At 41.9% G+C, this 14,181-nt stretch overlaps 1 protein-coding gene across 1 annotated transcript in view; it reads right to left on the bottom strand.

Moving 5' to 3' along the window:
• The window catches only part of FBXO28 (F-box protein 28), a 144,884-nt gene that overhangs the window by 27,218 nt on the left and 103,485 nt on the right, over positions 1 to 14,181 (bottom strand). Inside the window, exons 3-4 of the mRNA XM_085612996.1 lie at positions 5,379 to 5,517; positions 1,972 to 2,167 (exon numbers count right to left, since the gene is read on the bottom strand). Of these exons, the coding sequence (XP_085469122.1) occupies positions 1,972 to 2,167; positions 5,379 to 5,517 (335 nt within the window). The remainder of the gene's footprint in view (positions 1 to 1,971; positions 2,168 to 5,378; positions 5,518 to 14,181) is intronic.

The following is a 14,181-nucleotide window of genomic DNA, read 5'->3' as shown; positions in this document are numbered from 1 at the left end:
TGTTTATAGGATAAATATATACCTATAACTGAGATCAATCTTATCTTTTAGATTCCAAAAGGTTATACACCATGCAATAGTCATATGTATAAGGATCTCTATTTACATTAATTTCAAAACAGTTATACAATCAGAATACAGAGAAATGAAAAAATGGACAAAAGGTGTGTGAGGAACAAAATTCATTTATATCAGTGAATGGTGATAAGGGTACATAAAAATGAGACAGTTGTATATCAAAGGGGAGACATGATTATACATCCAGTTATTACTCCACTATACAGTATATCAAACACTTTTTCAAAGATATATAACCAATTATCTAGAAAGAAGTGTGACAGTCGACGTTTCGGTCTTCATACGTGAGTTTGTGAGACCATCTTCAGGACAAGAAGTTTAAAAGTTGACCCCTCGTAATGTTTGATTTGATTATGAAATTCGCGGATATCTTCCTTTCTTTGTATCGAGATTTAAATTATAACCTCTCGGTGGGCGCTTTTAGATTTGAGGATATTTGAAAAGCAAAACTGTCAAAGTTTTAGCGGTACTGTGTGGTTTCACCGGCAGAGAACGGCATTCGTGTATTTAAAAACTAGTAGTGGTCTTACTGTTGGTTCAGATACAATCACGCCGAATGTGAATGGCGCTGTATTCGCTTGCTGCGTGAATCGAGCACTGGGAATTGTTGCCACAATTGGGGGGCGTTTTACTTAAATCCCACGGAAATTACTGGCGTGAGCACAGCAGTCATCTCAATTGAATCGCGGCGTGCCGCGATTCAATTGAGATGACTGCTGTGCTCACGCCAGTAATTTCCGTGGGATTTAAGTAAAACGCCCCCCAATTGTGGCAACAATTCCCAGTGCTCGATTCACGCAGCAAGCGAATACAGCGCCATTCACATTCGGCGTGATTGTATCTGAACCAACAGTAAGACCACTACTAGTTTTTAAATACACGAATGCCGTTCTCTGCCGGTGAAACCACACAGTACCGCTAAAACTTTGACAGTTTTGCTTTTCAAATATCCTCAAATCTAAAAGCGCCCACCGAGAGGTTATAATTTAAATCTCGATACAAAGAAAGGAAGATATCCGCGAATTTCATAATCAAATCAAACATTACGAGGGGTCAACTTTTAAACTTCTTGTCCTGAAGATGGTCTCACAAACTCACGTATGAAGACCGAAACGTCGACTGTCACACTTCTTTCTAGATAATTGGTTATATATCTTTGAAAAAGTGTTTGATATACTGTATAGTGGAGTAATAACTGGATGTATAATCATGTCTCCCCTTTGATATACAACTGTCTCATTTTTATGTACCCTTATCACCATTCACTGATATAAATGAATTTTGTTCCTCACACACCTTTTGTCCATTTTTTCATTTCTCTGTATTCTGATTGTATAACTGTTTTGAAATTAATGTAAATAGAGATCCTTATACATATGACTATTGCATGGTGTATAACCTTTTGGAATCTAAAAGATAAGATTGATCTCAGTTATAGGTATATATTTATCCTATAAACAAGTTACACAATTAAGTTTTCAACAAACCCCTTGAAGGCACTTCCTACCTATACACATCGAGATGCAAAGCCGTTTTATCAGCTCCCCAGTGCAAATATAGGTGCCCCAGGCACAGAAAGAAATTTACCTGTCACAGAATGCTCAGAGAAAGGTAATTTTAAAAACATAAAAAGAACAGTAAAATTATTTTATTTACATTACAGCAGCTGCACTAAAGTGGGGCAAATTCTACAGCAATAGATGGATATTTCAACCACCTAGGTAAATACCCATAAAATAACCAACATTTTTATTGTCTAAAACTGGAAATCCCTCAATTAAAACTACCTCCAGCTGCACTTAGTTTATATAACCAACATCGAAACTCAACCAGTCTATCAAACCAACCCATCACACACCTAAAAAATGTATCAGAAAAGAAATGAGGCCGTACCTGGTGGAGATCCTATGAGACGTCCTGAAACTTCAGAGCCAGGTAGCTTCCTCTTCAGAATTGGAACAATCTTCTCATCAAAGTACTCCATGGCCATGGATGAGATGTCCCTCAACTCCTGAAGGACCTCATGGGCTCTTTGGGGTGCTCTGGTTGAGTTTACATATCGCAACACTCTATAGATTTCATCAATCACCTATAATAGTTAAAAACTATCACTATAAAACAGTACAAGTACAAAAGTAACATTAAGTGTATATTTCTGCCACAAAACAGAAACAAATAGCAAACATTTATGTCACTATTTACACATGCTTTAGGGTAGTCTAAGAAATCCATAATCTGCTTAGAAAGTTACCCTATTTCATTCCAGTTAGATTTGAGCTTTAGACTGTGGTGGCTTGAGCCCTGCAGGCAAGGCTCCTGGACAATGTCCCGTGTTTAATCAAGGTCCTCATTTCTCAGAATGAAGCCTTGCTAATTCAGTGTTCAGAGAGGTGCTTGCCTGGCGGTTCAGGCTAGACTTTCTCATTAGAGCAGGGTCGAGGCTGAATTGCAAATGAATACGTCCAAACTGAGGAAGCTTTGTGTGCAAAATGACGATGGACTGGGATGCGGCCCCAAGTATTGGCCAGGGTCAGACTGGCCATAGCGGGCACCGGGCATTTCCCCGGTTGGCCGCTAGGCCCAGGGGACTGTTTTTGTTACAGGGCCGTTTTTGCAGCATAGCTGCAATGTTGGCCCCTGTAACAAAATCATCCAAACCGGCCCTGGCAAACAGCTCGGCCGCACCCCTAACCCCCCCTCGGGGTTAGGGGTGCTGCCGGTTTTGGTTCCCAGTCTGGCCCTGCCAGGGGCTAAGATGAGTTCAAGCATTCCATCCATCATTTTTTTGTATATTTTAATGTCGCCTGAAGTTGGAAGGGTATGCCCAGGCATGATTCCAGTGCATGCTGTCACTGGAACCAAGCTATACCCGACTGCTTAGTCCCAACTAGGGCAAAACTGGACCTGGGTTGCTCGCTTTTCTGGTTCACAGAGCGTCTGGCCTGGACTGTTACCATTTGAGCAGGGTCGAGACTAATTTGCATATGGCTCGTTTCAAACTGAGGTTGCTTGGTTTTACAACAAAAAAACAACACAAAATGATGGATTGGGATGCGGCCGAGTAATTACAAGTGGCTGGGATTCATTTGAGCATTCCATCCATCACTTTTCTCTATACTTCCGATTGTTCAGCAGGCCAGTCTAAGGTGCTGTCAGGACTCATGCCCTTCCCATAAAGCTACTGACAACATGCGGAGTTAGTGGGAAGGTGCCCTATTTATTCTTCTCCTGTATGATCACAGAACATGTTGTGGCTACTCTTCTGCTACCGTATTCTGTCAATTGCCCTCCCCTGAGCATCTCTGCTTGTGACTCCATTAGACAGGGGTACTTCCTATGGATAAGTTCCTGGCAGGAAGTGCAGATCTGGCATTTTGTTTACTCCACCACTGGTGCAGATAGAAGCACCGGAATGGGATGCAATTCCAGGATTTTCAAATGTGTGTTTTCCTATTTGGAATCTTCCTGATCTCCAAGGATTAAATAAAGTTATATCTTATACAAATTACATTTTGTTCAATTTTTCCATAATCGGTAATACAGATCCAACATTACAAATTGAGCCAATCACCTTGTATCTGCCAGGTTTACTCTGGAATTTTCTATTAGAATTGGTAATTTTCACCTCCATTCTTTGATCTGCCCCATTTAGAAATACACACAAAAAACTGCAGTTAAGGTTAATGGGGAAGAGGAGGGGGATGTCAATAATGGTAACTGAAAACCCCAAAAGATGTGAAATTCACAAGCTAAGCAATCACCTTAACCGTATCCTCCACTTCTACCATCGTGTGTGGAAAGTGGAAATGAGATGTGAACGAGGCTGAATGAGTATTTCAGTAAGAGTGACACAGTTTGTACGATTCTGTGACTAAATCACGGAGCAAGACCTCTATTGAAATAGTAATTGCACAATAGTGTCTTCGTAGAAATGAACATTTTTTAACAGTATTCGACAGTAAGGACAAAATCTGTAGGTGTTCTGGTACTTATATTATTCGATCATATGTTATGAAATGCTCCTTACACAAGCCCTTATGATTTTGGACTTTAGCAGCAGGTTGGCTCAGTGAGTTGAACATCGGTCAGTTGAGCGTTCACTACTCGAAGAGGCAGGGCACGAGTTTGAAAGCTTGCAACGCCGACTCAGCCTTGGAAAATTAAAACCCATTTTTGGTTAAGATTAAAATTGGTTATATACATCACTTAAGAATATTAAACTATTGTAAGACGTGTTGTATATAAAAAAAAATACAATTACTTTGCGTATTGTATGAAGCACTGCTTATGACGTCACACACTACATCTCTGATAGCATCCAAGACCTACAGCAGTTCATGTTACACTATCGTCATTTACGCATAACTGATGTATTTCAGTGTTTTTTTGAGTTTTAAAACGTTTTATTACTTTTTAAAAGGCCTACGTATAACTCCACTTTAACATTAGTTTTTTCAGTGAGCGCCTGTGTATATAATCTATTAAAAAAGCCAGCAAGCACTGAAAAAGCAGCTACATATGCAAGATCATGGTCAAGGTCACATGCCCTTGGAGGTTTGTAAGCAGTGCAGACCTGTTAGAGCTGCCAGTAAAACAAGTTTCATATGAAGACCTTGGGGAGCCAGAGAACAAACATGTACATATCTGTGCTCTCAGTCAGGCTACAGCCCAAGCTCCAGTGTCACTATTGAAATGTAGCTTACCATGCTTAATAAAGGGGGTGGGGTGGCTATCTGCATTAAGCCTAGTGCAAACGTCACTAACAAAATAACCAAGAGGACGAGGAGGGCAGTGAGAAGAAAAAGAGAAAGGATGCCTGTAAAACAGAGACTACTGAAAAAGAACCACATTGTCACGTGTGTATATCAGCAAGTATAAGGCACCTGTGATGCAAGTGATAACAGGTGTGCAGAGGCTGCTTACACACTCCATGCCACTTGTGCCTCTGGCATCTTAAAAACGCTGAATTCCAGGGTTTTCTTGCAAAACGTAAATGTCAAAGTGAGAAAGTGAAGAACACAGGATGCATAATAGAATCTCATGTGGTAATATAGCTTGACTGCAGCTGCCATAAACAATGTGTTGGAAGTTATTTCAAAGGGCTTGTTGCAATAGTGAAGAGCAAGGCACCAGAACAAGATCCTTTACAAAAGGCAGCATCGACAAACATTATTTCATAATTGGGGTACTAGTCATATTGAGCTACTGCCTCAAAAGTGCAAACAAACCATCCATAGAGCATGAATTCTACAACGATGATAGGACAATGAAGGGGTCTTCTCTCCTCCTTCTGGTTTTACCTTTCCAGGAATGAAGCAGCACAGGTTGGAATCCACATACTTCATGAAAGTCATGTTCAACAAGGAAAGCCTGGTTTCTACTGCAGCGAGGATGTCGGCGTGGCGGGCTAAGGAGTGGTTCCTCCTTTCCGACTCTCGCCTGAAAAAGAAACAGACAGAAAATGGTTGCCACGTGTCGCAATTCGTGTGTGAAACATCTGTAAAATTTGTCGTAGGAGGGTTTACTTCTCCATGGAACACCCCAGTCCAATCCTTCTCAGCTCCTATCTCCTGAGAATTCCATCCGCCACAGAGACCTGTATATCTTCAGTAACTTGTTTTTGTTTGAAAGCACATAGAAGCCGTCTGCCTCTTATTCCCCGGAACACCTTCTGCCTTTGCTTTCATGTAATGTAGTACTTTTGCTGCCTTGACATACGGTGATGGTTAAACATTAACATTTCATACCCTTGGCCACCTCCACCTCAATGTTCTATCTAGGTCAACTCTACCTTGCATGCACAGACCACAACTGATTATTCACCTTTCTTACCACCAGCACATAATGCGATTTAACACAGGGAATGTTTTTTCACTGCTTCGAAAAAACTTTTAAAAGGATGAAGATCTTTTCTCTAGAATGAGTACAAGGTCTTGAAAAAAAGAGACCTGCCCCACCTTACCCAGATGTGGAGCTATTTGGGAGACCAAGACAGCAACAGAATCAATAACGAGCCGATGCAAAGATCGGTTCCTGAGTAAGATCCGACTAGTGGCTGAGCCTGTGCTGTTCTATTGCTCTTTGTGGCGTGTGAAACACAAATATCCTCTCCTAATCCTATTTTATTGGGCCTGGCTTTTGACAAAAGCTTTTGACTGTACTAAAATTAACTACAGAAAATATTATTAGGTCTAGTTTTAGCCAAGAACTTTTATTTTGCTAAAATCATACACATTTAGTTACAGTATCTTTCAGCTGGCCCTCTTCATCCTTTAGTCATTTTTGTGTCATTCCTCTGCCCACTTCAGCATAGGGCAATGGCTCAGTCCACTTGGCCATTGGCTAAATTCAGGATGAGAAATAGCTCTTTGCTCTTTTACAAAGAGCACGTCCATGCACAAAGTAGTACCCTTCAGTGCACGGGAATACTATGCCACTATAACTGTGCCCTTTTTAAGACGAAAAATGCGCTTTTGCTTTGAACTATTTTTTTTTTTAATATGGATGAAGGCTCTGAAGATCCCCCCCAAAATGTTTTACAAAACCCATCATAAAACAAACCAGCACAAAAGGCGGGCAGGCAGGCAACACAATACTTTTGAAGCTCAGTGAACAAGTTACTTACCTTCGGTAACGTCGTATCTAGTAGAGACTATCTAGCCGCAGATTCCTTATCCTAGAATATTCTCCAGGCGTCACACTGGACCCAGAACATTTTTGACCAATCCTCTTGTGCACCGGTAGGTCGCACAGCTCAGCTGTGTGTGGCACCGAATGGGTCGGAAATGACATTCACAGTGCCATTTATAGGTGCCACCTCAGTTCATGGCTATTTTTCTGCACCAGAAGCACGGAGCCAAGCTGAGGTAGAATGGCAACGCTGAGTCAGGGGTGTGGATTTCATTCAAATAGCCAAATGCCCAGGGCATATTGTTTAGGGTCAAGGCCAACAAGTATTCCTTATTATTTTTTGTCCTCGGGACAAGTAGGCCCAACCCCCTGCAGCACAAGCCCTTTGGCTGCCAGATTACAGTACCACAATATGGATCTGGGAAGGGAACTATCTGCAGTTGAGGTAATTTTTATGCCCATATGTTAATACTGTTCGAACTTGTATCTATGGTCCATTCATACAAAGCCTTGTGAAATGTAAGTTCCGACTGCACAACCAACAGTGCTTCCAGTATAAAAATATGTACACGCCTCTGCAAAGTTTAACAATATTAGGCTTTGTATAATGATTCCAGGATGTTCTCCGATTTGATGCAAATATATGCAGAAGTTTGAAAGCAAGATTGCGGATTATTTGCTTTTAAAGTAAAAGGTTCAATTAAAAAATGCAACTAGGATAACAAGCATTGGCAAAGCCAATGGGTGTCGCCTTTGGAATCTTTTAATTTTTTTAGCAATGTAACAGTTGTTGTTTTTGCACTAAGGATTTTGTTTTGGATAATTAAACTTTTTTTGCTTTTATTGTATATGGAAATACGTTAATGTGTAAAGCGTTTGCGCAATACGTACATAGCAACACCATACTCTCCTTTAACTACATACTATATCTCAATCTGAACTAAAACTTAATGTAAAGAATGTTAAAAAAAAATGGCAAGCAGAGAAGTTAAGGAGAATGTACCATTTTGTCAAGCTGTGAAGTGGAATCCTTTAGCAATGCATCGACACCTTGTTTGAAAAAGTGTAGCCGCCATCCAGTCTGGACTGGTGTGAAACGTTCGAACAGTTACTACCTGTGGTTAAATGGGAGTCTGCCGAAGCTGAATAAGGACAATGTTTCCTCCTCGTAAAGATCAGTATCAGCGTTAGGAGAGGCAAATGTGGCGTCACTGCAGTTGCACATATGGGTGAAGTTTTAAAAGCAATATAGGATGTTTATAGCAGTCAAAAGCAGAGACCGAAACAGAGATGTTCAATAATGAAGTCAAAACAAAAACGGTTATTTGTACAACAAAAAGAGAAGCAGGGTTGTTGGCGTTTAGTAAATGCTTAATCTAATAATAACCGGGACAGAGGGAAATGCGAAAATGAGCTTCAATTAGATAAAGTATATTACTTGTGGACGAGGCTGGCTTTGGGGAAATAGCACGCGAGTTCAAAATGCAAAAGGCCAGCGCTATATTTATTTTTTAATAACAAGCCGGAAATGTTTAAGAACGAAAGAGTTTCTAAATTGTGTACGAGGCTGGCTTTGAGAGAGAGCACGTGAGTTCAAAATGCTAAAGGGTCGTGCTCTATTTATTTAATATTAACGCGCCCGAAATGTTTAATAAAGCAAAAGTGTACAAATTGTGTACGAGGCTGGCTTTGGTGAGAGAGCTCGTCAGTAGAAAATGCCAAAGGGCCGCGCTCACATGTCACAAGCGTGCTTGTAAAAGTAAAACAAAATCACACTGCTGGCACTGCAATGATGTGTTTGCTGGGGCCGCGCTCTATTTAACAATTATGCGCCGTAGAGGTTTGTTTAATGACTAAAAAGTGTATCTATTGTGGACGACGCTAGCTTGAAAAAGTGTATAAATCGTGTACGAGGCTGGCTTTGGTGAGAGAGCACGCAAGTTAAAAATGCAAAAGGGCCGTGCTCTATTTATTTCACAATTATGCGCCGGAGATGTTTGTTTAATGACTAAAAAGTGTATCAATTGTGGACGATGCTGGCTTGGAGAGAGAGCAGGTGAGTTCATAATGCTAAAGGGCCGCTAATAATAACGCGACGGAGGTGTGTGTTTAATAATGAAAAAGTGTATAAATCGTAAAACAAGGAGGCACGTCTGGCGAGTGGTGTGCGATGTGCACGCGCTCTAAGGGTGCCCGCGAGCGATGCGCTTAATGAGCCATGACAAGAGAGAAAGCCAGATGGCGCCTGTGCGCGTAACCGCAAGCTTTAGGCCACAAGCAAAAGCGTGTGGTCAGCTTTTTGAAGCCCCCTTTCGAAAAGTCTCGCAAGAGCAGCAAATGCGCTGCCTCAGGCAAGACCTAAAAACATTGTGCTTAACTATTGTGAAATTTTAGGTGCCATTTCTTTGAAGCGTCATTTAGTAAAGTGTGTTGATGCATGCCAGCATTTCCCAAAAATATTCATAATGGAAAAGCAGTGTAATTATAGGAAACATGAAAATAAATAAGTATTGGCAAAGCCAATAGGTAAGACATTAGTGGTCAGCCTTTTGGTTTTGTCAATGCGTGTCTAGCGTCGACATGGTTTTATTTTTGTGGGAGCTACCGGAAATTCATCATGATAACAAACATTGGCGAAAGCAAAAATATTTTTGTTCTCAAAAACCCCACATTGCCACAGTAGTTCCGGGCACGGAATAAAACTACTTTGGGTGCCGTTATGCTCCATGTAAAGAGCAGAATGCTATTAATCACAGTGAAGCCAGTCACTACAGAGAGAGGATTTTAATAAAAACAATAGGTCTTGGTTAATGCCAGACCAAAATAGGGGCCTAATTCTTAATGACAGTCACAAACGTGCAACCACGGTATGTCCCTGCATTAGATCAGATTTACGTCTTTCATGAATTCAAAAGAATTTACAGAAGTAGGTCAGGAAATAGTACTCTTAGAAAATATGTGTGAACTTCATTTTAGAAGTTTGCATGTGTAGATTTGCTCATGCGGAAATCTGTGTAGGGGAAACTAGTTTCCTACCAATCACATTTTTCCCCCAACCATGGAAGAAGTTTTACTTATGCACTTGTCAGGAGGAAAGTTTCAACCTTTATCTGTATGGGAAAATATTAAAGACGATCTAATGAAAACCCATAAAACATGCAGGTTAGTAGGTTTACACAGACTCAGGAGGGCATTCCAACCAAGGGGATCTATTGCTTACCGCCACTTCCAGCCCTGGTATGTAGATGTGTGGAAAGGGACAACTGGGTTTTGTTAGAGGACAAGACGTTTTATGAAGCAACCTGTCCCATGGACAAGTAGATCTTTTATTAAATTCCACACCCCTGGTGAGGACCTGAACGATTTCTGTTCAATTTGAGATATACAGTTTGAAGAACGGGGAGGATCGGTAAGGAATATGCAGCTAAGTAGTCTAAGCGGTCCTAGAGGACCAAAATGTCCATCATACCGAACCTGGCTGTCTAGGCAGTAGTGCTTGGCAAACATGTGCAGTGATACCCACATAGCGCCTGACAGAAGTCCAGAACTGGGACTCCTCTAGCTAGCGCAGTGGTTGCAGCTTTAGATATGGTGGAGTAAGCTCTCAAGCTATCAGGGGGCTGCTTCTTTGCCGGCAGAGCCCCAGTCGGAGTCTCTTCCATAACCATGTGGCCTGAAGGTGTTTCAGAGGGGTTCGACAGCCCAAAAATAAACCTTATGGCCTCATAAATTTCTCAGAATTGGGTGGAGGGAGGGCGGGTCAATCGGGCTGCAGGAAACTGACCTTGTGCTATACATGACTCCATTGGAACAGCCAGGGAGCGGGGCCTAGGTTTGTGGCGTCATTCCCACACGTCATCCAGTGAATGGGACCAATGCAAAGAGGTTGTATGGCGCTTCGACTTCTTGTAGGCCTTAACTGAAAAAGTCTGAAATTGAGATGACCAGCATGAGAGACTCTGAGAGTGGCCCCGAAACCTTCCTCGCGAACGGGACATGGAGCAGCATGGAGTTGTGTGGCGAACGGACAGAAGCCACATGGCCCGCTCCTGAATAGCCTTCAGATTCATGGTCTGGCAATCCACACAGGCCATGGAGAGGTGGTTCCTTTGCAGGCACCACAGACACGCCAAGTGGGGGGGGGGTCTGTCACCAACATTCGCCTGTGATGGACCTACAAGGTTTCAAACCAGTAGGTTTCTTCTGTGACATTCTTGAAAAAAATATTTTTAAAAGGCGCACTGGTTCAAATTTAGTAAAATGGTTGGGAAAAAGTCAGTCGAATAACGACTGAGGGCAGCTCATCCAGATCCGCGCTGATTGCGCAGAAAAGAAGGAACTGAGGTCAGCGTGCTGGGGTGGGGCCTATATAGGCACTGCACACATTTCTGGTGCAGACGACGCCAACGATGCCACAGAGCTGAACAATGCCACCTACTGGTGCGGAAGGGGACTACTTCAAAATTTCTAGATGCAGTCTGACCTCTAGGAAATATTACATGGTAAGGAATCTGCAGCTATAAGTATCTATCAGATGCAGTTTTTAAACTTCATCTTTGGAGGGGTGTCTGGATCCTCTCTCATTTTTATATTAAACTTGGTTCTTTTCTATTAGATTTACTTTCCTGGTATTCCACTAAGGGTTGTCAAGTGCTTAAGTATTTGTATTTCCATTTTTATGTTTGTTCATTTTCTTTAGCAGTTTTGTCGTATTTAGTCACTTTTACCTACCGGCCCTACGTGCCGCCACCTTAAGATGGTCGCCATATGATTGCAATAAAATTTGAAAAACATTCAGTGATGAGGCTGTTTTATTGATGATGTTTTTAAGTAACAAACCCGCCAGCTCTTCCATGCATTTTGTGAATGACAGCTAAACAAATCAACGGATTAAGTCTGTTGCCCAAAACCCTCTCACACGTATGTATTTTATGTATTAATTTGTTTGGAAAAGCAATGGTCTGGTGAGCCAGCTAAAGTTATCTCAAAATCCAAACCTAAAAATTTTGCAGTACATCCATAAAGTCAAAAAGATAAAGCAATAAAACACACTTTATTTTCCAGATTATGCACACAGGATCATGCAAAATGCTATAATTCACAGGACAAGATCCAATGGCTGAATTAGGAATGCCACTTCCCCATGTTGTATGCAGTCTAGTAGGCAGAAGCAAAATGTAAATGAACCCAATGCCCCTCTACATATGTACAGGTATTTGTAGGTTATGTTTTATACATTTCTGATTAGAAGAGCTTGGCAGACTGCTAAAACTGGCAGACCAGATCTAAATAAAACAAGCATTGGCATAGCCAATAGGTCTCGCTTTTGGGACCTTATAAGTATTTAGTTATGCAACTGTTGTATGGCTAAACACTTATAAGGTCCCAAAGGCGAGACCTATTGGCTATGCCAATACTTGTTAGTGGTAGAGATATGGCTTTCAAGAATCTGGAAACATGCAGAATATAACGTGCGGCTGCTTTTGAAACAGTTTTAGTTATTTCATTTGATATTTGGGACTACCCCAGTGAAGGGCATTACAGTAAACCGGCCTAGCCCTGATGATAGCAGTTACCACAAACCTTTTAGTGCATTCTGGTAGTAAACTTAAGATAGGTTTAAGCTTTCTCGGCGAGAAGTAACACGAGATATCGATATCCAAATATTCCCAAGCTGTGTAAGAAGTTCAGGCTTGACGCCCAAATACTCAGGCCAGGAAGAAGGCGACTATGCCGATTAAATTATTGCTTAACATGAGCACCTTGGGTTTAGCCACATTAATCTTAACCCCATTGTGATCCATCCAAGACTTAGCTTTGCAGTTATGCTGGAAAGAGATCGGAAGAGCAGTCAGTTCCAGAAGTTTTAAAAATAAATTGCATGTCATCTGCATAAAAGTAAAAGGGACAACTGCACTTCCATTACAATATCTAAAGAAGCGCGAGTAAAAAGTGGACACGAGTGATGCGCGTGCGCGATGGGAAAAGTGAAAGTAGGCTGCGCGCGCAAAAGTGATCGCGGCTGTACATATTGCAAAGCTGCTGGCTGCGCGCGTGAACGCAAGCGCTAGGCCAGCCAGCAGCGCTTTGAAAACTCACCTACTAAATGTCTCTCCGAGCAGCGCATGCGCGCTGACTCAGCGAGACCTAAAAATGAGCAAGCCTGGCTTCTTCTAATAAGTCAGCAAGCAGGCATATTCGGCTCCTGTTCAAGACCTCACATGAAGTTAAAATAAAGCACAGAATCGCAATGAGCATTAACTGGCAAATGTCTTTTTCATCTTTCCCAAGTAAACAAGCTTCTGCTATCAAAACAAGCATTGGTAATGTTATATTTCTTGCTTTTATAAAAAGAATATCATGCTACTGGCATTCCAGTGCAGGTTTGTAAGCTTTGTTTAAAAAAAGTAAAAGAAAAACAACATTTCAAAATACTATGAGATCTTAAAACTGTACTCTGAAACCACTGTTTTCGGTCTTCAGAAATAGTACAGTTTATTTTTCAAATGATCTTCATGCAAGGATATATAAAGGATAAGGGGGGATAAGGGAGTTTACGAAAATTCTTGCCCAGGCCTAGTTAACTTTTTACAGGGCTCTGAACTGAAACATCCTGCAGGAACTTGGTCTTCTGACAAAGTCAAGGGCGCAGATTTATAGGATTCAAGGAAAAGAGGCATCTCCTTTTCAGTCATGCCAATTACACTGTCTAACTCATAAGTCAGCTGAGCGAGTGCAGCAGCCAGCTCTTCCCTCAGTGCCAAAATAGCTTGCGTGTGGCAAGGCCGGAGCCTTCATGCAATATGGGGAATGCAGGAGATAGACACAAGCATCGGTAAAGCCAAAAAGCTTGCTTTAGGAACCTCTATTGGCCTCCGCAATGTATTTTGGGCCACGGTGCAGAGCATCAGCGATGCTGGGCAACGTGGCTGAAAACATTCTTTAAAGCATCTGAAGCGGTCCCCGCATCACTTTGTATGCATGCCCACCACACTTGTGCCTACAACTGATGCAAGTGCTATTTTTTCCTTTTTAGTTACCAATCCAAGTTGGATCTGTAACTAAAAGGAAAAGGAAACATGAAGGGTATTTTCTTTTTGATGCAAGAAGGAAAACACAGCAGGGCGAATGGAGGGAAGCAACACGGAGGGTGCAGGGGTGGGGAGGAACAACAGGGAGAGAGGAGGGCAAGAGTGAGAGGAGGGCAAGAGTGAGGGGAGGCAACATGGAGTGCACTGGGAGGCAGATGGCCAAGGACAACAGGGAGGGAGGCAGGCAGGGAGAAGCACCAAGGCAACAGAGACCAAACACAATTGTAGAAGGAAAGAAGTACACGAGACAGACAACTCGAAAACACATGAACCCTCATGGAGAAAAAGCAGTGCTTGAAAATTAAACAGTGGAAGCAGCCAATCAAATAGATGGTAAAAAGTTAATGCTCCATGGGAGGGACAAACATAAGTCTGACAGGCT

This window comes from Triturus cristatus, chromosome 6 (assembly GCF_964204655.1).
Source record: "Triturus cristatus chromosome 6, aTriCri1.1, whole genome shotgun sequence".
NCBI classification, from domain to species: Eukaryota; Metazoa; Chordata; class Amphibia; order Caudata; family Salamandridae; genus Triturus; species Triturus cristatus.
This window is presented reverse-complemented; position numbering and strand designations above follow the sequence as displayed.